The sequence below is a fragment of the Physeter macrocephalus genome, chromosome 11, assembly GCF_002837175.3.
Source record: "Physeter macrocephalus isolate SW-GA chromosome 11, ASM283717v5, whole genome shotgun sequence".
In the NCBI taxonomy this organism is placed as follows: Eukaryota; Metazoa; Chordata; class Mammalia; order Artiodactyla; family Physeteridae; genus Physeter; species Physeter macrocephalus.
The window spans coordinates 101,052,897-101,080,554 of NC_041224.1; the positions used below are offsets into that span (position 1 = coordinate 101,052,897).

General features: G+C 38.8%; 1 protein-coding gene across 5 annotated transcripts in view; it reads left to right on the forward strand.

The window, feature by feature from the left end:
* The window catches only part of MEIS2 (Meis homeobox 2), a 204,014-nt gene that overhangs the window by 16,618 nt on the left and 159,738 nt on the right, over positions 1-27,658 (forward strand). For all 5 annotated transcript variants that reach the window (XM_007128490.4, XM_007128493.2, XM_028495524.2 and 2 more), the window contains one exon: positions 34-148. In XM_007128490.4, coding sequence (XP_007128552.1) covers positions 34-148 — 115 coding nt within the window. The remainder of the gene's footprint in view (positions 1-33; positions 149-27,658) is intronic.

A 27,658-nucleotide genomic window follows, 5' to 3' on the forward strand; every position in this document is an offset into this window, starting at 1 on the left:
CTGTGGAAAAATTCCTTGGCCTCCTGACATCAGAATCCTGCATCTTGGCGAGACCACGATGATGCAACTTCCACCCACTCAGCAGGCACCCCAGGGCCCTCCAGTGGGGGCCATGCATCCCAGAGTGGAGACAACAGCAGTGAGCAAGGTAAAAGGTCAAGCATTCTCCCTGTGCAAAGTGGGCATGACTAAAATAACTTCAGTATTTTATGATATTGGTACATCTGCCTCCCTGTAAACAGGAGAGTGGCAGGTTAGGGAGTATAATCAGCTGCTATTTAGGGAGACAGTATTTCCTTTCCTTAACTTACATTACTTACAAAAAAAAAAAAAAGGCCAAAGTGAGATGTCTAATCTTTAAGCAGGCATTACAATAACAATCGATTAGTTCTGCCAATTCTTTTACAAATTTGGTTATCTGCACTTTACTCCTGTGTGTAAGTAAATAGAATGACAGATCTACTTTGCTGCTATGATGCAGTAGTTTGAATTATACTATAAATGGGATATTTTATTAGTAACATCAACTGTAAGGGTTTTCTATAATCAGGCAATGTTGCCTCTAAAGCACACATGATGCAAAAATCTGTTATTAGCTCCAAAGTACTGTGTGAATTTTATATGGAACCATATTTTGGGGAGGTGGATTTTGAAATTCTTAGATTATTTGTCCCCATTTCCATTCAGCTGACGTGGTGACTTTTGTCACAAATCCTAAAAATTAGAATAATCAGAAGGCAAGGGGGACGTCAACTACAGGTGACAAGGAAGCCTAGAATAATTTGGAATAAATTTTACCATTTAAGAGCAATTGTATATTGGTAGGGATAACTCTTCTGTGGCTAAAATAATAATTTAAAAGAAGATGCATTATTGAATGTGGGCCAGGAAAGTGTATAGATTTTACTTTTTAATATTTTACATTAGATGGTGTCTGATCTCCTAGGTCTATTTCATCTCTATTATGACTGTGTTTATGGCCACAATATTTAAGCATTAGACAGTCTTCCAAGTGGAGGACAGTTTAACAGCTTGAGCTGTAGTCATATATGCCATTTAGAAAAGGGTGGTTGATGTAGGGCAAGTGCCTTTACTCCTCCAAGTTCCTGGCCGTGGATTTTGGATTCCTAGTATTCTAGAAGGGTCTAGAAAAGTGTCCCTTCTAGGATGCCATTAACTTATGAATGGGTCCAACTTAGAATCTAGGTTGAAGCAAGTTGCAACTAACACAGAAATGAATACTATCAGATGGTAAATTGTGGAAGAACCTGTGAACTGTATCTGTTTAGGCTTTCTATACTGTTTTTATTAGACCACTTAGAGTGTATGTAAGAAAACTAAACTATAAGGCATTTTGAAGATGAAATGTATATACATTCAGTAGATCTGCAACGCAGTGGCTTCATTGTGTTTCCATGTCATGGAGAAGGACTTCTTGGTGTGGTTAAATCTGAAAAGCTTTCTAAGACTCCGCCCTTCCCCTCCACCCCAAATTACTGTGCCACAAAGGAGGGAATGTATTTATTAATAAAAGCAAATTACCCTAAACATGGTACAAGAGAGGGGGAAAGGAGAAGCCGACTTCATGGTCTAATGAGGCTATCTTCCAAAGACTGTTGTGTGTGAGGCTCGCTTTGACCTTTCACTTTGCTCAGGAGCCTGGCGCTTCATTTTTCACATTCTTGCAATTACGTTAACGCTTCAAGCATTTCTGACTCAAAGTCAGCTAGCAACACCAGGCATAACTCGACACTGTGAGTTTTTCTCCTCTCTGTAGATTCATTAACAGGTCACCAAGGTCCCAACTGAAATTTAAAACTGACTGGTTCAGTTGGCTTGGTTGAGTTATGGCCAGCAAGGTAGCAGGAGAGGACCACAGAGAAGCGAAGGCAGAGAAGGACGACCCCGAGGTTTGGAGCACAGGACAGCTGCGGCCACGGCCAAAGCATAGAGTTTTATCATTTTGGTTAGTTTTGCTGGCTTATTATTTTTGCTTTTGTTTTTGGTTGGGAAAGAGAAAAACTCTGAGACCAATACATTGGGTAAAAACCATAACGCACAAACCTCTGTGTTGTGGGTAGCTGCACCCACTGATGCCATGTTGAAGGATTTGATCCCTGTAGGATTTTGTTCCTTTAATCATATCTCCGTGGGATTAAAGAATGGACATGGGAGCTTATGTGTTTGAGTACGAGGAAGTCAGTCATTTTACTGTATTAAAGTGTGAGGGACAAAAAAAGTTATGATTCCTAGAAAATGGAGGCTCTCTTGGCATGGAGAATTTCCTACCTGGCTGACCACATCAGTGACTCCAAAACACATGTTGAAGGGTATTCTATATATGTTTTCAAGGTATTTTGTCCCACCAAATTGTCCAGAGTAGCTTTCTGTGGGAAAGATTAATTATCTGCTTCAGGGCAAAGTCAACAGAGATATTGACTGAAATCACATATGCTTATCCTAGGTTAAATCTTAGGGTCGATGTATAATGGAAAACCTACGAAGGAAATTTATGTTCTTCGTATTAAACATATTAAAGTGTTTCATTGGAAACCAAGCATTTTAGTTTAGAAAAGCATTTTCTTGCTTATTCAGAATTTATTAGCACAACAGGCATATGGAAAACTGTAAAATGATTCAGTTTCGAAACAAATTATGATAAACAGAAAAAATAGGGATGAATTGTACTAAAGACAATGTTTTCATACACATTTTAAATTAAACTTTAATAGCCATATGCTGTAAAACAATATATGCATTTATGTTGCTTTATAATTTGGGGAATATTTCTACTAAAATGAGTCATACACATCTTTACTTTGGAACTTAAAAATATCTCATTATTTTATGACTTGATAGGGAAAGAGCTACAGTTACACAGGTGAAAGGTCATCTTTTCCTTCTCCGTGTTTGTGCAGCAAACCAAAAGGAGGGGGAAAAATCAAATTTTAAAAATATTCTAAGGAACAAACTTGATAAAAAAAACTTGAAACCTGACCTTACTATCTTTTCCACACAGCACATGCCTAGCAGTAAACTACATAAATAGGAACCAGACTAATTCACTCTGATTTCTTTGGCTAAAAGCAGCTAAAGGAAGGGAGTTTATCTTGTTAGTCACATGAAAATGAAGAAAAAAATCTGGTTTTTCAGGGATAAAATTAGGGTGCAGACTGGGACTCTGGGGAAGTAACTGGCCCTCTTTGTGTCTGGCTTCCCATCAGTAAAATTGGGCTTGATAATAAGGCTTGGGGTCCCTAATTCTGTACCTGATGAGTCAAAAGCTGCTTTGTATTTCATTGTGGGTTTTGCCAGAGTAAAGACTAGGAAGCAGCCCCCTTGTTCACAGAGCACTTCGAGAGCCTTAGATGAAAGGCACAATATATGTACAAAGTATTATTATTATTGATGGGTTTGTGTAACTCCCATTAACGCTGATGGGAGTTACGCATGTGAATTGGCAGGAGAATAGACCTCTCAGTGTTTAGAGCACATGAAATTTACATTTTTTCCAGTGCTGTAATTGAGATGTTGACAAATTGGAGGATATTGATGAGCCTTTGTTTTAAGTATTTCGTGCCAAGTTTGTTTTATTTTTTCCGGGTTTGAACAATGGTGTGGGTTCAGCAGCAGTGAATAAAAAGGGTAGAGTAAAGATAACTTTGTATTTCAATATTTTGATGTGCCAGTATGAAATAAATTGTCTTAGGCAAATGGAATATGCTGTTTTAATCATTAGCTAGGCATGAAAGAAAAATTGATGTTGACATCTTTGCTGTAAAATTGTTGTAATGGGGCCTTCCTTACAATTCATTTTTGTAAAATTCATTTTGTACATTTTGCAGCAATTGAACAATCCCTGCACTGTGAATAGGCAGGATTCCCAGAAATACCGAGACAGTTGGCCCAGTAACTGCTGAGCTCACACTGCACACCACACGCACGTTAACCATACTGTTGCCAGACCCAGTTTAACCTAAATCCATTAGCATTTGAGCATCTATACGTCTCTCATCTTTCAGAACACAGGGCTGTACAAGCCAGCATAGTTCCCCTCAACTCTGCCACCTACCAAACTTCTCTATGTCTCTTTCTATCATCCAGGCAATGAGACTAGAATTCCATAGCTAGATATTTATTTATTACGCAGCTCTTCAGAAATCATGGTGTTGAAATCTAAAAATACCCACTGTAGATTTAGTGTGTTTATAGGTAAGCAAGAGTCTAAGATAGGATTACACTGTTGAGTTATTATATAATGCATGAAATAGTATCTTCTCCACCAAAATATTCCAGTTCTATATTTAAAGGAGGAGGGGGAAAAACCCTCAAACCCACTTATATGGGTCCTGAATATGTTCTACTGGGATTTCTTATTCAGTCTAGGAAAACTCTGTCAATGGAATGTTTTCATAGTGGCGGCAATCTCTTTAAAATAACCCTAAATACAATATGACAGATGCCATCTGGCATAATCTTTTGCTAGTTGCTTTTAACTTTTATTTTTCCTAGAACTAAGTTCATCCAAAACTGGTCACTTACTGCTATGATAAATACGGTGACGTTTCTTTTCCTTCCTGTCCTCCTAATTGTATCAGAAGATTCACTGAGAATGTAACTGAGAATCGAACATTGCCACAGAAGAAGCTGTTGTATTATAGAATATTTATGTTGCATTTTCCTTCTCTTTTGGATCCCCAAATAAAGTCAAAAAGAATACTATCCTTTAATCATCAGCAAACATGCAAATAATTTCTGTTGATTTTCTTAGGACTTTTTAGAATAGCAAACGTTAGAAATAAAATTAAACTCTTCTAATAAATAAATGCTCTAGGAGCATGTAATGGTGCCCATAAATGCTTAAAGCTTTCTATAATTGCTGTTAATTTTGAGTAATTTCTTCCTATATGTATCAACTTACTTGAAAAACCCGCAGTTGGGATTTCTAGATTTTTCTTTTAACTTAGTCATGTAAAGGGATGTCTCCTGATGCCAGTTAGAGTTTAATTTAGAGTAGTAATTAAACTTGAATACTGCCTCATAAACAAAAGATAAACAATAAACCAGCCACGTTCCCTGCTGTTTCATAGCTTTCTTTCCCAGATGTTTTAGCCTGATAATTGTTACACAGTGAACTACCTAACATGGAGTTGTGGACAGAGGTTGAAGAAGAGTTTTCTTTGTTGTTTTTTGTTTTTTTGGTTTGGTAATCTTTTTTTTCCCTCCAAAAGTCAAAATGCAGAGGATTTTCCACTATTTAGATTTTTTAGAATTCTGATAAATACTTAATGCAGATGTGCTTTAAAGATAACTCTAGTTCTTTTCCTTAAGTGTAGTCTCTTTTTTTCATTTGAAATGAATCTTGTCATGAATGTCTTTTACACTTAATAATGTAAAGAAGAACATATTTTTGCTTAAGTAAAATCTTGATAGCAAGTCAGAGAAAGGAAAGGTTGACAATGGAAAATTTTTTCCCCCTTTTCCTCCACTTTTCATCCCTATTCATTCCCCCCCGCCCTCCATGACCAGTGTTACTTTGTGTCTGTACTCTTCCTTGGGCTACAAGGGTTCTCTGTCCAGTTCTGGACCAGTCCACTGTCAGCCATGATCTTTCTAATTGTCAGGTACTAGTCGGCCGTTCAATGCAGAAGCCATGTTATTTTCACTGGGTGGGGTAATTACTGAAAGCTGAGAATAGCTGCACTAAAGACAGAGGGATACTTTCATGATCCCATTAGCATAAGAGTGGGTAAATTATTCATGCCAAGTGAGGATTCTATGGGGAAAAGTATAGTTAATGCATATAGTTTTTAAATGTATCCCTTTCTGCTCTGAGACTAAATTCTTGTTGGAATCTGTTCTCAGACATTTACGGGAAAGCTCTGGTGGCGTGTTAGATGCAGTTGATCTCTTTCTGTTTGCAGCACTCTCAATAGAGACCATCTGGCAAAGATCCAAAAGGTGATTAAACAAAATGATCAGCTCTTGTTGCTGTGTTACATGTCCAATACTCTGGATTAAAAAACATGACCCACGACAGTCAAGCTAACGTCATGCCGTTTCCCCTTCCCCCTCCCCTTTCCGTGTAAGAATTCAGATGGTCCACAAATGTGTGTGCCATCTTTGTGTCCTTATGGCCCATAATCATGAACAGGTTGTGCAAATGGCTCTTTCTGTAGCACTGTCTGTTCCAGCAGCATAGAAGCATTTCATATTAATTGGGTCAGTCTAATATTCATATTGACATGGGGAAAAATTACTAAAATTTATTCTTATAGCAGACAATGAATATGTGTGCTTTCTGCCATGAGGGAAGTGAAATCTGACAACTGGCTTGTGCAACTGATTAATTTTTCTTGAAACTGGAGAAAATCAGAGCATGAGAAACTGTCATTCTCTGAAAACAGTGCACAACCCTTTGTAACTAAACAAAACGGATTGGGTGGGGGGCTTTCGGGGAGCTTGTGGAAATGGGCTCTGGTTTTAACGCCATAATCAGGGATGAATTTACAGTGCCATTCAGAGGCATCCTCCCTCCCCATAAACAAGCTGATAATCACAGGGAAGCTGACTTCCAATTAGCTTTTCCTTCCCTTACACGGATCAGGGTGTTTATATGTCCTCCTTAAGCTTTAATATGTCACTCCTGAGTTGGTACATCTCATGTCACATTCAAAAGTTTGGAAATAAAATGTTTTATTATGAGGAAATCCTGCTGATAAGCAAGGTAATTTTCAACCAATCATTTCACGATTGAGTTAAGGTAAAAATGCCAAGATCTGTGACTAGCGGACAGATGTATCTTATCTTTGGGGGTTTGCACCAAATGCCAAGTAGAAATATAAATTGAACAAACCAGGCATTGTGAGGAAGTGATTGAAGAAATATTGAGATGAAATCTTGGAATGAACTCTATATGTATTTTTATAACAATGCAGTTGAATTGCTTACATGTCACGTTTGCATAAACCTGAACTCTGATTTTATTAAGGGGCAGTTTCTTGTAGGTTAGTTAAGGCATTCAGAACATGAGACCATTACTAGGTTAATCAGAGATTATGCCTGACCATTTAATATTGTGGAAATTGTGGATATTATAGGATGAATTTGAGTGCACATGTCCAGAAAAGATAAAGAATAAAGCAGAAAGAAAAAAAATTCTTTAGAACCACTTTAAAACATCCTCAGACCTGTCAGCTCCCCTTTCTAAGGGAGGGTAAGGCAGTGGGTTAGAAATACAGCCAGGCACAGTACTCAGGGAGGGGAAGTGAGGATCCCCTGGAGTCAGTGCAGTGTGGCAGATGAAAGGGACTTGCATAGCCTTGGGGGTCTTAAGGCTATTATAGGGCAACTCATGCTCTGTTATCATGCTGATTTTTCAATTGATTTTTGGCTGAACAGTACTTGTTGAAGCCCTCCAGAGCATCAAACACAGCCTTATGGTGCTATACATTGTAATACATGTGTTCTATTTTTTCCCTTCATTGTCTTGTCTTTACTTCGGAAGAATAGTCTATAATGACGCCATGTTATTTTTCTCCCTTTTCTCTGTCTTTCTTATTTCTACCCTCAGAAAGTTCCTTGAAATTCTTATTGTTTTAAATTTGGGAACGGGGGTGGTGGGGTACTGGGAGAATAACTTTTTCTTCATCTTCCTATTTGACATTTGCTTTTAATTTGGCCTTTAAAAATATTTTTATTTCACAGCAGACAATAATATAAACCATTTTTATCTACCAAATTTATCCCTCAGTAGTCGTGAGCTCTTCACTCCCTTTCTAATGATCAGCAAGAAAACAACTATGGGATTTCACTGAAATCTAATTTCTCATTAAAATGAAAGTAAACCATTTTAATATCCCTTCTATACAACAGTAAATTCCCTTGGCTTGCTGGAAAGCCAGGTCTTGAAAAGGGAAATAATGGAGCGAGATCTAAAGGAAATGTGTCCCTCTCCTTCTGTCTAGGGAATTCTTACTGAGGAAAATCTAATTCTAGTGTCATCTCCTCCAGGAAGCCTTCCTGATTTGCCCAGGGCATAAGCCAGTGTTCTCTTCTCTGCACCCCAGTGGCACCTTCTACCTCTATTTTAGCATCTTTCACATTTTGTGTTGTAATTATTTGGTTCCTGGTCTGTCACCCTGCTTTTTCAAGGCAGAAATGATTACTTACTCAGCTGTCTAGCAGTAGTAGGTCCATTTCTGAAGCATTTCTAAGCAAAATCCACAGATTTCAGTTTTTTTAAGGTGGAAGGAATTCGATCAAAACGTTGTGCTCATCAGCTCTATTTTTTAGCATATTGATACATTTGAAAAAATCCTGTTACATCCTTAAGAGATAATAAAAATTATTTTCTTTTACTAAAATGTTATTTTATGCAACGCTGCCTTAAATAAGGCAATGGACTATCAGCTTAAACTTAGAATTATTTTGGTTATAGGTAGGGTCTTAAATTTTAGATTCTTATTTTAAATAGCATTTTTAAGACAATAGTTAAAATGGGATTTGTCTTATTTGTTCTTTAATGTTGTCTTAAATTATATACATATGGTCAGAATTTGGACATGGGATTTCTTTTCATAATGTTATCTATACAAAAGTAAGTGTATGGATATGTCTTGTAATGTAATGTAATGTAATGTAACAAGGGATATTGCTTAATGCGGCAAATAGTTTCCCATGATGAACTCAGGGTCCACTTTGCTTGTACTTCTTGTCTAGGATGAGATTGACCTTGGGGGAAGCCATGGGTCTTCACATACAGGTACAGAGTCTGGAAGTAATTCTTGAATTTTTAGGCTGCACATGCTTTTGTTGATTTCCTACGTATGCCTTCCAGTTTTTTCATAGTTTCTTTTTGAGCAGGTTTAATTTACTTTGGGTGATGTAGGCAAGCCCTGTATTGAGCCCTTTTTCATCCGCTTGAGGTTCTGTCTAGAATCTCGGACTGTGAGTCAAGAGGCCTGTGTGCCTTAGGGTCAGGGTTGCACTGAAAAGGGCACAGACTTAGGAGGCAGAGAGACATGGGTTCAAATCCCAGTTTTACTCAACGTCTGCTAGATTCAGTTTCTCCATCTGCAAAGTGGGGAAAAACTACTTACCCTCAAGGTTGTCCTGGAGATTATATTATATTACGTGAGACCTCATGTGTTAAACACATAATGTTGCCTGGAACCAGTAACTGTTAGTTCCTTTATTCCCCTGTCCTCCTGTCCTATACCGACTCTAATTAGCTCTGTGGCCTTGGATGAGTCTCTTAATCTCTTCAGACTTTTGCTCACCTATAAAATAGGACTGAATTAGATGATCTTTTACATTCAAGCGCCAGGAATCTAATGTTTACATTCATGGGTCTTATTTTTTCTTTGTGCATTTTATCTTTTAACATAGAGGAAGGCTGCAAGTATTTTGGTTTTTGCTTTTTTGTTTTAAATCAGAGGTGTAGCATGAGCATTTTTATTTCCTTCATTTTACAGGATAGTTACAATATGTAGTGAGATAATGTTTTTCATTTCTTGCTTTTGTGTACAAGGAAAGACTATTCTTCCTGGTTTGGTAAGAGAATAACTAGGCCTTAGAGTTGATTTTCTGAGGATGGCAGACTGTCACAATTCAGGTATAGGACACTGAAGGTGGGGCATTAGTATCAGAAGTGTGAGGTGTATTTTGTAAATACAGAGCAACTTCTCCATTATCCATTATCTAATCAATTAGAATCTCTCTCTGTTGGAATTTCTATATGTCACAAGTAGAATAATAAAGGATAATCATTACAGAGGCTGAGACCCTATCCTGAAATGAATTCCAAAAGTCTAAATAATTTTCAGGAGAATTATACAGTTAAGAATATTTTACTCTACTCTATTTTTAGACCAATAATTCATACCAGGTGAAGCTGTTACCCTTTTGTCAGTAGAAGTTTTGCTTGATCAACACGCTCATTCCTTAACCCTCACCACCAGCTAGAGATATCACTGTGGCCTCAAAATCAAGCATTCATTTTTTTTCTAAGTTTGGAGATTTACAAAAGTAGGCTAGGAGTGTAAAATTTCATATTTCTTCTTCCAGCTAACATTTGTAACAAATGCCACCCGCTGAAATAAAACCTCCAAAATCTGTATGTACTAAATGTGAATGATGTAGAAAAGTTGATAAATCATGGATTATTGAAAGCTTGTGGAATCTACCTTGTGGGTGTCCTTTTATGACACGTTGTCACACACCAGGGCTGATATGTACATATACCTGTCTGGAGGCGGGAAGCTCTCGATCTCTCAAGACCTCTTCTAAGTGTATATTGCTTAAAATCAATACACAAAGATATTCATTGAACAAGGCACTCTGGGAATAAAACTATGAAAATTACAAGGGTCCCTGCTTTCAGTAACTTACCATCTCCCGTGAGGTGGGGGGCAAGTATGCAAGTAACTCTTACGCAAGGCAGGTATTCAGTTCTGGGACATGGATGGAGAAAAGGCCTGTTGACACAGAGGGCGTGGGGTATACGGAGGGAGGAGCTTTGGAGGCACACGGCTCTGAACACTCATCCTTGCCCTGCCACTTATAAACAACAGTCTTTCTGAATGTTAGTTTCTTCACCTGTGAAATGGGAACAATAACTCATAGGGTAACTGCTAGGATTAAATAAACTCTAGTTTTTAAAAGTCTAGCTTGGCGATTAATGTGGACCCCCCCCCCCAGTATTCTCTTCTTTTAACATTCATTGACCCTGTAATTGAGGGGAATCACTATCCTAAATGCTAGAGATACACGGCTCATAAGATGTGGTACCTCTCCTCTTTATACTCTTTAGTAAGTAACTCAGAAATGTAAATGGATAAATGCACAGGCTTCTGATATCGCACATAAGTTACTGGTTGTAAGGTAGTTCAGACAAGGGAGTGATTAATTCTGTCTGAAATATCTGTGGAAGGCTCCACAAAACTGGGGAGGCTTTAAAAGACTTTGATGGCCTTCAGTGGGTGTTTCCAGGCCAACAAGGTAGGGAGTGGGCGGGAAGCAGACGGAGGAGCTGGTGCCGAGGCCCTGAAGTGTGAAGGGACATGGCATGTTCAGGGCAACAACCAGATTGATACTGCTGTTTGTGAGAGAGGCTGCATGGGGAAGAGGGTGGCTGGAGAGGCAAGTAGGGGCTGTATGTGAAGATCCTTATTTACCAGGCTAAGAAGCTTATACTTAATCCTGTAGAGCACTGTTTACCAAACTTTTCTGGAGATAAGGAGCTCCTAAGGGGCTTGGGCATACAGATTCTCAGGCAGACCACAGCCACACAGAATCAGGATCTCCATGGGAGGTCCTGGGCATCTGAATTTTTAATCCATGCCCCAGGGATATGGGTTTACCATTAAAGAAATTTAAGCAAAAGGAGTTTATGATGAGATTTATATTTTTTTAAAAAGCTCTTTGAGAATGTGGAGAGTACATTTGAGGAAAACAAGACTAAGTATAGAATAAGGGTTAATAGTCCAGAGGGCAGGTGAGGGCTGAATTAAGACAGTGGCAGTAGAGGTGGAGGCGTGAGGACTGATAGAGTACATGTAGGAAGAAGGGAAGAGGACAGAGTCCAGAATAATATGCCGGCCTCTCCCTTGGTATAGGTACCATAGTCTAGATAGTTTTCTTTTTCTCTGCCATGAGTTTTGAAGTATGGACAGCTATCAATCAGTGGAGAAGACAAGGAATAATATTCCACTTACACATGCAAGCTTGTTCAAGTAGAAATGAATGATGCATGTTGGATGAATAATGATTTTTTTTCCTGGTCGTGAGGTACGATAACTTAGGGGCAGTGCAGCACAGTGGTTAAGGAGGTAGCCTTTGGCATCACCCTGCTTGCCTTTAAATCCTCAGATCTCTCACTCGTCATGAGCAATCCTCCACTTTATATCTGTAAAACAGGAGTAATAAATATCTAATCTAATAGATTTGGGGAAGTAAGGATTGAATGATGTGACGTATCTAAAATGACAGTAATTTTATGCTTGGTTCACAGTAAATAAAACGTTGTAAATATTTTTTATTTAAAAGTTGCTTTTAAAAGAGTTGACAGCTGACCCTGTACAACTGACATCATGATGAGGAACCTAAAAATGCAATCCTGCATTCATCCCTGGGAAGGCGAAGTTACGGGCTCTACAGCTGGTGGAGCATCTACCTGCCCTGAGCCCAGCCCTAAGCCCTGCCACTAGCCCCAGGCTCATCAAGTGGAAAGTAATTCTTTCCCTCTGAAGTCCTATTGCACATTTTTCTGATTCTCTCCTCTGACAATCAGGTTCCCCCTGTGCTATAGTAATTGGTTACATAACTTATTTATTATCCTGTTTGACTGTAAGATTCTTGAGGACACTTTCCATGTCTTAAGCATCTTCCCTGTTTGCCCCCACATTGTGCTATGATAACATAGGAGGCCTTCAATAATAATTTTTTTTTTTTTGAAAGGAGGATTGGGTCCATATTGTGAAGGACATTGAATAGCAGGCTGGGGAGTTTGTGCTTGATTTGGTAGGTAATGGGGACCTATTGAAGATTTTTGAATGGGGGTAGTGACATAATCGCCTTCCTTCTGAATGCCAATGACAAATTCTTCACTATGTCTTCAAAATAGCAGACCCATATGCTTGCCTGAAATACTGTCTATTTGAAAGAGTGGATATTCTTTTGAATGAAGAAACAAATTTCAAATAGCTTAAAAAAAAAAAACTTTGACATTCTCTCTAAAGTAATTTAAGCACTTAAATTATTGTGTTTCACAAAGGTCCCGAGTATGTAACTTCACTCTAGAAACGTTTATGAGGACACATTTTGGTAAATTTTTATAGTGTTGTTATAATTATTAACAACTAGAAATGACTCTACAGGACTGAGTAAATATATCTTCTTCAATATTTGGAAAACTATGGTTCCATGGATATTTAAATAAACATCACTTTAAAAAAATAAAAGGACTTTGTGGTTAAATAGATTGAAAGCTGGAGTGGAGCAGGGTTTTCTCTAGTATAGGAATGTTCAGATCCTCTAATTTGCTAATGTGCATTTTAAGTCTGCGAGGAGTAGAAACACAGGCTTCCTAGACTCACTTAACCATTGAAACCCTTTTTTGCATTATCTCTGGGGGCCAATCTTCCCCAGAACACACTCTGGAAAACGCTGTCCTCGACTGCTTCTTTCACTGAAGTACTCTCAGATAGGGTTTAATATCCTAGGGAGTCTTCTTGCATCTTGTATTTAAAAGGTAGGTCAGCATGGGCTCAGGATCAATTTTCAGTAGTGTAAAAAGCAATTTCCTCTACAGTCTGAAGTCTTGTGGACTTCAGCTATACTTGTACAGAATGTTCTGTTACCTTAGCTATTCTTGTAGTTATCCTTGATTGTATTAATCAAACAATGTTTCCTAAATATCCCTTGAGTGTGTAATTCAATGCCAGCCCATTTGGTTACACCCTCAAAAACGTATAAATGAAGATCCCAGCAGAATCCTGTTATGAATCACATTAACACTTAGCTTGATGCAAAGCATACAATGTACTTTCCTTCCTCAAAAGCAAACTCTTTTTCCTTTTTTAAAGTGGCCGCTGGGTCGGAGGCTGGATGATAAATCCATGGAGGCAGGAATGGGGGTGGGGAGGGAAACCATCTTCGCTCATTTGGGAGTGGATGGCTTGCGCCCCCGTTTGCTTCAGGTGGTTAGCAGTGGACTGGATATGCCATCTACCAGTGGGAAATTTCTGGGAAACAGAGCTGCAAAAGCCCAAGCTGCCTGCATCTAGCTGTTCTGGGATCTCCAGAACAGTTTAGCAGACTGTTAGAGCTGGTTGCCACCAGACAAGTGTTGCCTCTCTTGGCAAGAAAATTTTCCCTGACTCTTCCTTATTGTTGGAGGATGCCGGGAGGCGTGTTCAGGGGCATTCAGGAGGTCCAGAATTGCAGTCCCTCTTGGTCACTAAGTGAGGAGGAAGTCTTCTGTGTTCAAACACTCTACTCCTGAGCATTATGGTGGAATTACCCACAAAAGTGTGTCACCCACTTTTGGCTGCAGAAGGGAGAATTAGGCTGGGCACATTTGTCTCTCCAGCTTTGAAATGATCAAGAAGAGGCTAGTGGTACAACTAAGACTATCTTTGTAGTATGGTGAGAAAAAGCCTGATTTTGTCTTGTTTGTCAAGAAGTTTTTCGACAAGATTTTGAGGTCTTTATAACAGTTTAGCTCAGGGAGTTGGAACATTTCTAAAGGATGTCCTCCTTATTTTGTAGATAGGAACATGGACATATTTGGAGAGCCATTGGTCTTTAATATCATTAGTCAACTTTCAAACCTGAGAGTAGAAACACGGGTTTACTGTGTAAACGGATGTTGGTGCTTCTCCACATTCCAGCATAGTTGTCAGCCGCTTAATGGATGAGACTTTTCTCCATGTTTCTTATTCTAAATGGAATTCTAGTTGCTCATTTTCTGCCAGTATAAAGCATGAGTTGCTTTCAACTGGCAAAAAGAAAACAAAAATTAGACCCTGGCTGAAATAAAATTACACCAAAGAGTAATGTGTCAGATTTTTTAAAAATTAGAGAAAAAAGTGGTGCTCTTACACTTTACTATGTTGTTCCATATGTTGGACATTTAAGGCAGAAATATCGGGGAAGTTTCCCTTTGAATGTTGTCAGGGACCTTGAAACATGGCTGCTTTGTGGGAGGACAGTGAAAGCCCTGAGTTCATGGACGTCTTCTGACCTCATACAGCTTCACTCTAGAGACAGTCATCTCTGAAGCTGTGACATTTTAACTGTTTCATCTACACAGATGTACTTTTTTTAAAAAACTTACTTAAACATACTGGCCTCTTTTTAGGCATGTTATCTGATAACATTTGCTGAGTTTTTCTGGTATCCTGGACAGCAGGAGGTAAGGAAAACAGAAGCTGAGAAATCAATCTTGATTACGGAGACTCGCTCACCTACTGCTGGCTCCACAGACCAGCTCTCTGTATCGCCCTCTGTATACCCAGCAAAGTGCTCAGTACGGAGGAGTTTGTGATAAATAGACATTGGTCGAATAAATTGTTGTTTCAACTTGATAATTGGTTAATATCTAATAACTTGTAGCAACTTAGTAGATGGTGTTAGCATTGACTTAGGGATTAATTCCTTATTAGGAGTGTCAGCACACCTGAAATTGTTGAGTTTGTCAAAGTGTCAGTCATCAAATCTGTGATGGGTTTATTAGGCGGAACTGAGTAGTTAGAGGTACAAGAAAGCAAGGACAAGGTCATGGCTAGAGATTCCACCAAGTCCTACAAATTTAAGGGAAGTGCCTCTGTGCTCTATGAAGAAATTCAAAAGCATATAACTTTGTTCTTAAGAGTGTGGAGTTAGTCTAAGTGTGATCTTAGGTGAGTGACTTAACTTCTCCAAGCCTAAATTTCCTCAGATAGAAAATGAAGATTACACAGCTACGTAGAGATGCTGTGAGAATTAAACTAGATAATGTACTTGAGGCTCTAAGTGGTGGGCCAGGCATATATGACACAACATCTCCATAATAATATGATCACTGACTATTAGTTTTGAGTCCATAACTTGAACTTTAAGACCACATCACTTTCTGTGGATTCTTATTTTAGGATACGGTATAATATGTTTTTTAAAAATATGAGAACAATAGCTCAAGAATAATTGCCTCTCTATTTTCCCCTGATCCTTGTCCTCTCACACAGACATACAGAGACAGGACTTGTAGGCAAAGGAGGCTCAGGAAAGGGGTAAAAATAAGGGAGAAGTACGTGACCAACATTCTCAGTTCCTGTGTACTATTCTTTGGTGCTACATCATGCTGTCTCACTGCCCTGTTTTTTGCACTTTCTGATTTTTATTATCTACCTAAAGGCCAGAATGGAGTGAGTGGAGCCAGAATCTGAATATGGCTCTTCCAATTAGCCCGTGGAAGGCGCAATGTGGGGTGGCTTTGTGAGGCCCTGAGGTTATGGCTCAGACTCCAGAGTAGGAAAACCTGGGCAAGGTTCCAATTTCAGCTACCTGTAACCCAGGTTCATATCCTGTAAGGGAGTTTGGTGGAATGCGTGAGGGGATAATATATGCCTGGCATGTACTAACCATCCATTAAATGTTCATTGTTATTAATATTATCATCATCTCTTTAAGCTCTCACGGACTTACCTTACATCTCTGTGTGATGAGGCTATTAGGGGATTCTAGGTCTTTTCCAACTCTAACATGCTGTACCTATTAATTTTTAAATAATTTCATTCAAATTCCAAATTACATCTGCCAAGTGATACCTTACACTTGGTTTTACATTTCTGTTTCTTAATATATTCTTACATAAATTTTCATTTGATTCCCCCAGTATCTCTCAGGTTTATCCCCATTTTCTGGATAAGGCAGCTTGGCCTTGAAGAGGGTCAATTACTTGCCTATCACCATAGAGAAAGGATTTTAATTTTTTTCCTGTTCTATACCTACAAAGTGAGTTTTGTATAAGAAGGTACTAGGTTCACAAATGGCATAAAATTTAATGAAGGCAACTGACTGTCCTGAGAAAGTCATTAAAATCCCCATATCATTCTCTCTAATCAAAAGGCTGCTACCCTTCTATTATTTCTTTATTACAACCTTTTACTTTTATTTCTTCAACTTGAACTGGAGCCTGAGGGAATTTTCTGGTGGTGCAGTTGTTAGGGCTTGGCGCTTTTACCGCCGGGCCCAGGTTGGATTCCTGGTCGGGGAACTAAGATCCTGCAAGCCACATGGCACGGCCAAAAAGATAAAAATAAACTGGAGCCTGAGTTCTCACGTGCCACTTGTTAAAGATTGTAAATCAGTGACTTACACTTTCAAAAAGTAATTTCTTTTCCATCTTTTTTTCCCCATGTATGTTGGTCAGATCCATGGGGTCAGTCTTGGAGTAGGAAGGGGAGAGGTCAGAAATTGAATTGGTACATTCTAAAGGCTTAGTTCTCTTCTCCTTGGACTTAGAAAATGGCAAAGAATACAAGAGATGCTGAACCATAAAATAATGAGACTGCTTTTCTTCTAAGACTCGCCAAAACTCTTATTTCATAATCACCAACTTCATGTAAAGTAAATAATACTTGTTTGCATTTTACTATTTGCTCTTTGCATCAAACATCCATTGGCTTTGGGAATAACAAGAATTCTGCCACCCAAAGAAAATCTACCAATACCATTAGTAACATAGCGGACAGAATCAAAAGCCTGGAAATTTAGTGAATGTTTCATATTGTGGGTTTTTTTAAATGATACTTCTGTGTGCATAAAAAAGACTGTCTTGGGGCTTCCTTGGTGGCGCAGTGGTTGCGCGTCCGCCTGCCGATGCAGGGGAACCGGGTTCGCGCCCCGGTCTGGGAGGATCCCACATGCCGCGGGGCGGCTGGGCCCGTGAGCCATGGCCGCTGAGCCTGCGCGTCCGGAGGCTGTGCTCCGCAACGGGAGAGGCCACAACCAGAGGGAGGCCCGCATACCACAAAAAAAAAAAAAAAAAAAAAGACTGTCTTGAAAATACTCATTTTGATTTTCTTTTTAATTTGCTCACCAACACCACTTAATTACCTCTGCAACCTATTAGAAACATTCACAAGATGGACTTAAAAAATTAAGTCAGTATGCTTTCCTTTTAGCTATAAATGGGCTTAGCATCTTATTTTTATCTGGCTTGAAAATATCGAATCAGTAAAATACAACCACACTCTTTAATTGAAAGGTACTTATGCAATATTCAAACCATAATGTCAGTCACATGTAGTGTTCAGATTCTTTAGAGCTCCTGAAATACTTAAAGGTATCCACAGTATTCTGAGGAAATTATTTTCTGCCCCACTACAGAATAAAAAAGAATCCATCAGGGCTTCCTCTTCTCTTCGGCAATATTTTTTCTCTAAAGGATTTCATGACACTCTCTTTAGTTCTTGACTTTGAGGGCTGTTCCTGACAAATCTCCAGAGATGAATTTCAGTGCCTATAGTAGTGTCAAAAGCATGAGATTACATGCCCAGGTGCTATGACCTCATGTTTGATGGCCTACAATGCACTAGATAAAGGGCTTAAACTGCAGCTTACCTAGGGGCTTCCAGAATTTACATTATACATTTTTTGAAAGAATATAGTTTGAATTGGGGAGCATGAAAGTAGTTCTAATCTCTAGTTGGCCCAATCTTGAAAACTTCTGGGCCATAGTAGGTCATGAGTGATTTTAAGAATGAGAATATTAAGGCATAATTTCAAAGTCATGTAGCGTCCTATCTTTATAATTTTCTACGCTTTTGTAAAGATCTAAAAAGTACATTTGTAGATACCTCGTTATCTTTGCATTCAACATTTCAATGAGAATTAGTTGCCTAAGAAATCATAGCAGACAGTAGATAATTTATTCCCTCTTTAGAAATGTTGTACTTGTTTGTTGATTTTTATTCCCTGGATTGGGATTGTGGTTTAAAGAGAAGTTAATCCTGACTTTCTTAAAACCTATAGAGTTTCAGGATTTCTTAAAGACAATGACCTTTGATATTCCAACCCAATAAAAATTTCCCATGCTTAAGTAATTAACTATACCCTCTTTTGCTCAAGTGCTGGGACAATGTCGATGGTGTTTACGCAGTTAAAATTAAGTTGAGAGTTGACTAATTATTCAATTATTTTGACTCATGAAAATAAAAATTAATATTTTATTTTCCATACCAATAGGAAATTAACCTATATTTGTTTAAACTTCTCAATTCACTATGCCTGTGTAAATGTGTTTTACTGTGTTATTTACTATAAGGATTCCTAAAATGTTTCATTATGTCTCTTTTCTTCTAAATTTTTGTAAATGATAATAGATTTTGTTTGTTTACAGTTGTGGAGATTTACAGTATTATGACTGTATGTTATATCTTCACAAAATTACACAGAGATTCCGTATCAGCGTTACACACTAAATATAGCCCCTCTCTATTGACAATTTGTTTTCAGCCCTGGGAATAAGTGGATGTGTACAAAGTCATCTTAAATTTCCTAGTTTCCTATTTATTTGATGATATATTGCATGCAGACACATATGAGGTATTTTTTCTCTTCCGATTTCTTGAGTTTAGAAAAGATAATATTTTATTTTGGTCGAGATACCATAACAAGTCATGATCAGACTTTAATATCTGTTTATTCTTTGCTTTTATAAACTAAACAGTCTCCTCAAAAATCACTGCCTAACTCACCGTGAAGTCCCTTTGATCAAGTTTTTCATATACTGGATATTAAACAGGTTATTCTGTTTCCTGCCTTAACCAGTTCTAGTCTAAGAACTGTTTGACTCGAGCAAGAGTTTTAACTCAGATCTTGCAATTCAACACCCATTGGGTGAAGACGTTTCTTCTCTTTTCAGTGGTTCATTTTTCATGGCTTCCTTCTAATGTGTTATATGTTAATAGGGAAGAGAAAAACTAATGTGATATGTGAGCTAATTTCTTGCTTAAGAATTTTAAAGAGCGCTGTCTGGGATCTGATCATTATCTTCCCAGATGCCAGCTTTGTTTAGTATTACATCTTTATTGTAGCCTGAGACCCAGTTCTTCTATTTGATTGTTACCATTTTGGGACAAAAAACAAAGAGCTAGAACAAGGAAAAGAACCTATGATATATATGCCCAAATTTGGCAGCAATAGCAGAATCATCATCTTTATCACAGCTAATATTTGACAACTACTTTATGTCAGGTATTGTGCTATGTATATTTAGTATAATTTAATCTTCATAACCTTGTTTAGACTTTTCAGTTGGAAAACCTGAGGCTTAAAGAGGCTAAGTAACTTTCCCTTCCTCGAATATCTAGAACGTGACCAGGCTAAGATTCTAACTTAGGTCTATCTGACTCCCAAACCCAGGCACTTAACTACTTGACCACACTCTGTCTACAAGAAGAGGTGTTAATGGTATTAGATACCTGTCGTCAGCCAAGAAATTGGGGCTGGAGGTGTTTTCGCCATTCTGAGAATTTCAGGCGAGTTTTGATATTTTCTGTCATCTATCCAGACATTTTTCTAGAGTTGTTTAACTCATCGTAGGGCATAGCAGCATTGGGAATCAAACTCATTCTAGAAATCTACCCTGTAATTCTGATTTGGTAGCAGGTTTCTAATGCCACTTATAATCTTGAGAAATTATTGATAATATATAGAATTGGCATTTTACCACATTCCCTGAAGGCCACACAGAGCCCTCCAACATTTTTCTGATATTGTTTCAAGAGTCAGGTGACCAAATGAAGAAAGTTTTCTAAGCCCTTATCTTTATGAATACGTTGATGATGAAGGTACAAAAATCACTTGTTCCCAAATTTCTCATATATTCCAATAAACATATGTTTAGATCAGTTAAACTGAAAATTTAATGTTTATTAGAAAATCAGTATGGCACACAATAAAACTAAATAGAAAAAGGTAAATTTGGATAAATTCTTCAAGGGTCCTTAGTAGATTTCATACCATATAGTTGTCCTTACTAGGATAAAATTAGAATTTGTGAAGGATCTAATTGGAATTTTTCTCCCAGGCAGTTGCAGAGGATAAACACAGGTATTTATTTTTGTTTTAAATATTGACCTGTTCAATCTCCATGATCATAAGGCACCATAAAAGACAACGTAAGAAGACAATAAAGTTGCACATTCCAGCCTTCCACATGAAAGGTCTTTTTCCCCTCTGTCTCTTTGACCACATCTTTGGGGTCTATCCTCCCTTCCATGGCCTTATATTTTTACAACTAAAGCTCTTTATTGATTTCTGCTTCTTATTATTACAACTTTTGACTTTGAAGTGGGGGAGCATTCTCAAATAATTTTCCATTTGAGCAATCCTACTTTCTCTCTAAGAAGACAAGGTAGAATACTTAATGATACTTAGGCCCCTGCCATTCTTATGTGGGGTGGGCCTCAGAATGATCCCACGGGTGTTGAATCAGAGACATCTGAGTCACACTGGCTTACCCTGGGCATCTGGGTCTGTGGAAATTTCTTGTGCCTTTTATTATAACTTGTCGCTGTTGGGGCAGAGTAAAAACATTTTAGTAGGCTTCTGAGCAGATCACTGGCACTGGAGTGTCGGGAACTCAAAGTTCTAATCTCAACTGTAAACTCCCCTATGACCTTATGCAATTCACTCACAGAAATAAAATGCCTTATTTTGAATTTGCAAAACTGTATTGATATCTTTATATTCTGCCTGCTTCTTTTAAGTAGTTTTAAAGTTTTTAAAACATTTTTTGAAGATGTAGCCTGGCTGCTATTTTATTTATAGTGGAGATCCAGTTTTCAAAAGTTAAGAGGAAATGCTACACTTTTGAAAAGAGTTTCAGGAAAACTGGTTCAGTGACTACAAATCTGTTTTCCCAGCCGTCTTCCAAAAGGCCAGAATTTCTGCCTCCTTGTATCATTTGCCTCCAAGAAATAATTTTGTCACCTTACAGTTTTTTAAAATGATAACTGCAAGTATTGAAACATTTGATGCCAGCTCAAGTCCCTAATGAGTGACTTGACAAGGTGGGTATGGTAACCAGTTACTCTTGAAATGATCAACATATTTTGAGTGTGGATACCTTTGCAACTAAGAACGCTACTATGTAGTAGTTTGGTGGTTTTACCTGAAGACTTACATGTCAAAGATATTTTACAGATGCAGGTGCAGTTATCGTTTGAGGTAGAATTTCATGGATGACAGAGACTAGTCCGCTTCCTGGGTGAGATGTAAATTAGCTCTCTCTGCCCTCGAACACTTCCACTGTGGGCTTGAGTGCTCTTCTCTTAAGGCATCTGGATATACTGTGACATCTAACATAGCTTCTTCTAAGGAGGCACCTCAGTCCCTTTGACAACCATCTCCCCACCGTTTGACTCCTTGCTCCATTGTTACACTTAGAAGAATATTTGTGTGCACCCAGTGGGAAGGTCTGTTTTGACTTTAGAGATGGAGGGCCTGGAGCTGGAGTCCTGTGTCAGGTAAGGTAGTAACAGGAATGAAAAGTGCAGATGTGGGGAGTCACACCACCAATGAAGATCAGATGCTCCTCTGTACCGGAGGCTTACCGTCCCTATTTAAAATGATTAACCACATCCTGTATTCTCTATAGGGAATTCTTAACTTTCTGCTTAATTTTCTTTCTTGATTGATAGGGGAGCAAACTGTGTGTTACCCTCAAATTAGAGGATAACTAAATTCATGCCATTTCTTTATTAGGCACCTATTTTTTCCCCAGATTCCTTTGGCAAAAAAACATGATTCTGGCCACAAAGTTCCTATTTTTAGGGCTATTCTCTACAATTGTTAGAATTGTACAGAATCCGTGCACTCTATAGCTGATGCCAAATGCTCAGTATCAGATTTGCAGTACCAGGAACGGTGACAGCTTATAAGTCATTACAAGATCATAAACACATTCATTTTATTCACCTTACTTCCTTGGATCCCACCTAAACTTCTCTAAAAAGTTCGGATACCCATTTCTCCTCCCATGTAGTGTATATATTTTTTTCTATTCGAGTCTGTGTCATCGTTGTTTAATTTATTTTCAGTTACCTTCCAAACACCCCGTGCAAAAGGCAGGGAGCACATGTTCCAGGGTTACAGATACTAAACTGGCAAATTTAGCACACAGTAACTTCCCGGAGCTAAAATGTCAGTGTAGAACATGTGCTTAATTTAACAGCCCATAACACTGTTTTTAGAACACTAAAGTACCTACCCAAAGGAAACCTTTTAAAACCGGGCTCTTTAAAGTTAGTAGATTATACCAAGTGAAACTACACAATGTTAATAATATGCATCTTTGTCAGTTCCTGTTAATCCCAAGGCAGATAAAAAGGGAGACAAGTGAAAGTCCCGACGATGAGTTTTGAAAAATGTACTTTGGAAAGTTTGATAATTAAAACCTAAAATGAAGATAGTACATTTAGGAAAATATTGTATGTCTGCAAACCTTGGTATCCTAAAGACATGTCAGAACTTGGATCCCATGTCTGAGGATATTTAATTAAGCTTTTTTTAATAAACAAATGCACAAATTGCTTAGGTCTTACAAAAATTATCAGTGCCCTTAGATTCTATTGCTTAGGACTAGGCCAAATAATTTGAAAGTATCTTTAATTCTTTATCTGCCATATGTAACATTTCAGCCATGACTATTTTATTTCACTCTTAAATATATAATTTATAAATAGAAGCAATGTTGATAGACTTGTTTGACTCCCTTCTAGAAATAAATGACTCATTTTGGATTGCATATGAGAGCTTCAAGCTGCTCTAAGTAACAATTCGCGACAATGAGAAAATCATTATATTATTCATCTAGGCAGCAGGGAATTAAAAAAAAAAAAAAGGCAAAGCCTGCTTCCCTAGTAACTGGGACTTTTTTTTTATTATAACATCACTGATGGCAAACTTTATGCTTGCTTAAGTTCTGAACGTTGAGCAAGTGAGCATACTTCTTACGCCCTCTTTTTTTTTTTTTTTTGGTACCTTGTTATACACTATGTACATTGTTGGTCGTTTAAATGCAATAGAATATACATGAATCAAAAAGCAATCTTAAAAAAAAAAGCAATCTTAATTTTTAGAAATGACTTTACAAAGGATTCTGATACATCCTTTTAGACTAATTTTTCTACTTGCAATTTCATATTTATTCAAAATACATATGTTTGCTTTAAAAATGGGATTTTCCTTTTAAAAGAAATCCCCTGGAAAAGGGACACCTCTGTTTTCTTTTTAAATGCAGGAAATCAAAATCACCTCTGGCAGTAATCTTTCCTCATAATATGGCCCAGTAAAAGTGGTGGAATCTTGATCCAAGTGATCCATGGAAGCTTTGCTGATGAATCTGGTGCCCATTGCTGTCCTCACTGTTTTGAAACTGAAGAGAATAGGAAGGAGGGAGGAAAACACATTTTTAACTCGGAAATTATTTAGGCATGCAAAGTTTGTTTCCCAATGAGGAAAGAGCTTTGTTAGCAGTGACTGCCCAGATCACATGATTCAACCTTTTGACAACTGAGTGTCTGCTGGAGACGGCTGTGAGAGATGACCTTTTGACCTAGGAAGGAATGCTGTGAAGGTGGGGAATGTTCTCTCAGCCCCTGCCCGGGAGAGACCATGGAAAACAGTCCCAGCCCCTCTGCTTACAGGATCCTAGCTTAGTTTTAGCTTTGAATTTGGTGTTAGATGATAAACACTTGAAGGATTCTCCTAAAATTATTTCAGACCTTCACTATTACTCCTACCATCTGAAATAGAGTTAAAGACAAAAAACAATATGAGTTCTCCTATAAACGGGTGTTGCAAGTGACAAAAATCAACTGGAAAAATCAACTCCGTTCTTGCCACCGGTTTATGGGCTGGAACCTTGTCTCTCACCTGTTTTCACGCAGGGGATGAAGCCTGTGCACGTGCGTTGGGGGGCCGTAGATGGGGTGTCGAGGAGCAAGAGGGGGGTAGGGACGCGACGTAGAGAATAAGTCCATTGCTCTAAAAGCATTCCCAGGAGCGATGGTCTCTGTAGGAACAAAAATCCATTGTTCAGGGCTGTAATCTGAGAAACTTTCTGTTATCGTGCTTGTTCTACTCACCAACACTGATCCCCGGTACATGTGACCCTTTGAAAAGGAGCACCACGTTGGTGATTCCTCTTATTACTAAATACCATTGTGTTTATCATGGCCGTGTATATATGGTTACACTCCACGCCCGTTTGGTTCATGGGCGTTCCTGAACACACTGATGCCACCTGATCAGCACAGGATACAAACCTCAGCCTCTTGATCACTCTCTTTACCTTTCTGTCTTCTGTCATTCCTCGATGTCCTCTGTGAGAACGAAATAGGGAGCTTAGCATGGTTGAAAATAGGGTAGCACAAATTCTGGGGGTTGGGGGAGGGGGGAGGGGTGACAGCCCCCAAAAGCCTGTCAAAACCTTGAAGAAAATAGGTTACTTTATGTTATTTTTTTTCAGTTCCACAAAATGTCTGCATGCTTTAGCACTGATTTCTCAGCTAGTTGGGTCCCAGGAGGCCCCATTGAGCCCTGTACTGCTCAGGGAGTTGCAGCTGTATAAAATGGGGGGGGAAAAATGTAGTTTGTATGAATTGTTCTTTACCTTGGTTTGGGTTCAGAATGGCAGCTGCACTCCGACTTTGTGTGTGACAGCACAAAGGCCAGCAAAACTGAAAAGCAAGTCAGCAAGTAGAGAGACAAAAGCAACGATCAGCTAATACAGCTCCACATGGCCTGACTAATTTATGAGAAAAAAACTGTTCTGTTCATTGGATCAGCGCTCTGAGGAGGCAGGTGGAATTGTAGGAAGTTTTCATTGACTCTCCTGAGCGACTAAGGACGCCACGAGAGATTCTCCTCAGTTTGAACTTTATCAGGGTCTACGCTTAATCAATAGAGTATTGGAAAAAGAATTAATTACTAAAGCAGAATAAAACAGCTGCATTTTAAACTAAGGATCCATCAATTCCGTAATCTTCCAGTTACAGGCTAGGTGCCGTGAGGATTTGACTCTATGTAATGAGGAACCCGGGGAGTTTCCTCATGAAGAGGCTGGGAATTCACATTAGCCTATTTCCAGCTATTTGTCATTAGTACAACTCATCTCTCATCTCCTGCATCACAACTTGTGTTTTATGTCCCACGGAACCCACGACAGCTCCACAGTCAGGGGAGGGAACGCGTGAAGGCAGAAATCATTGTCATCCAGAGAAAGAGTCTTCACCTTGCCTGGCCTCTTTCTTCTTGAACGTTTGGCGTGGACCCGCTGCATGGTGTCCCGGGTGGGAGTCAGGGCCCTGCCTGTTGAAGACGTACTGGGTTGAACTCAGCCTGCAAATGTTTCATCTGTAATTTCCATAATGGTGGATTTCCAGGAGTGCTGAGGAGGGTTATGGGAGATGAATTAGGTTTTAGTGAGCTCATTAGGAAGCCAAACAGAGTTGAGACGGCGAGGCGCAGGCAGTGAGCGGGGCTGTAATCAGTTCTCGCTTTGTTCCTTGCCTTCAGGACATTTCTGGGAAACTTGGTGGCTGGCCGTCCGAGCCGGTGCTGAGCAGAGGCTGCCGTCCTGGTGGCTGACTTGTTGATTTGTAAACCTCTTAATTCATTTTTTGGGGTCCAATTTAATCTTTTCTTTCTGAAGGAAAATTAGTTGAATGTTGGCCCTCTTTGCACTATTCACCTCTTAAATTATGCTCATTTTGAAGAGCTTGTTATGCCTGAATAAACATGAAGTGACTTGGCATTTTCCCATCAGAGGCACACCCATTTTAACACCATGTATTTACCATTCCTGGAAATGTCTCATTAACTTCTGAAAATCTGCGAGCATGATATTTTGGGCTACTGTAACACACCTCTTGGCAGTCACAGAAGGCAGTGTGGTTAATGCCTCGTAATATCCATTTTTATTCTCAACATGAAGAAAGCCTCTCTATAGAAAATTGATGCAGTTTGCTCTGCTAATTTTCATGCTCATTCCAATTAATTTAACATGACCCAGATTTTCTTCCTCGGGCTCATCCTGACTAATTAGTAAAGCAACACCTAGAACAAGTTATGTTTAATAACATTGAGGAACACTAGTTGTGAGTGATTTTGATGCTAATAAAGATATTCACTTATGGGACAGATATTTTATGTCAATTATGGTATGTAATTTAGAAGTCCCAGTGTGCTGGTTGGAGTATGGAAAGGCTAGCAGATCACTACAGGAGATAGTAGTGTTTTTAAGACTTCCTCAGCACCTAAATAACCGCTGGGACCAATTACTTTATTTTTTATTTTTGGTAGAACTAGCGGGATTGTTAACTGATGCCATGGTAATGAAAGGGGTGGAGTTGCCTTACAGACCTGACCCATATTCACTGGGCCCGAGCTTTCAGTACTTACTGAACCTTAGCGAGAGAAGAAAAGCAATCCTGGGCATCAGAAAGCAGCATTTGTTCAGGGAGAAGGAGTGGTTTCTCCACCTCTGTGGTTGGGGTTCTTTTATCCCATTTTTGTCAGTGAGATGAATTAATTTTAGCGCTTCCAGCAAGGTTGAAGGTGGCAGTGGCAGTGGTGGATGGGTTCCAAAGTCAAGTAACGTCTAGAACGGGATTTCTTGAGAGCTCTCTACTTTGTCACAAGGGAGACAGGTGAGGCTCTCCGATTAAAAAAAAAAAAGAAAAAAAGAAAAAAAAAAAAAAACACAGGGAAGAATTCTTATTTATTTCCCTTTTAACGAACATTTCTTTGGTGCCTGCTGTGGCCTAGTGCCTGTCCTCATGACACTTACGGGTCATGGTGAAACGTAAATTTCCTGTTAAATTGATAGACCACAAACATTTTAACAGACTGAATGATTCAGTAGGGTATAGAAATGTTATGAAGTTTCATGAGGCTGGCCGATTCTGGCTAAATGGACTCAGGAGTCTCAGGGATGAGCCATCGTGGGCAGCAGTCTCTTGCAGTGTTTTAAGGGCACGGGTGTGAACCCAGTCTCAGCCACTTATTATTCATATGACCTAATTACTTAACCCCTCCAAGCCTTGGTTTCTTCATGTGTAAAAGGAAAATCAACCCTGATAGGATGGTGAGAATTAAATGA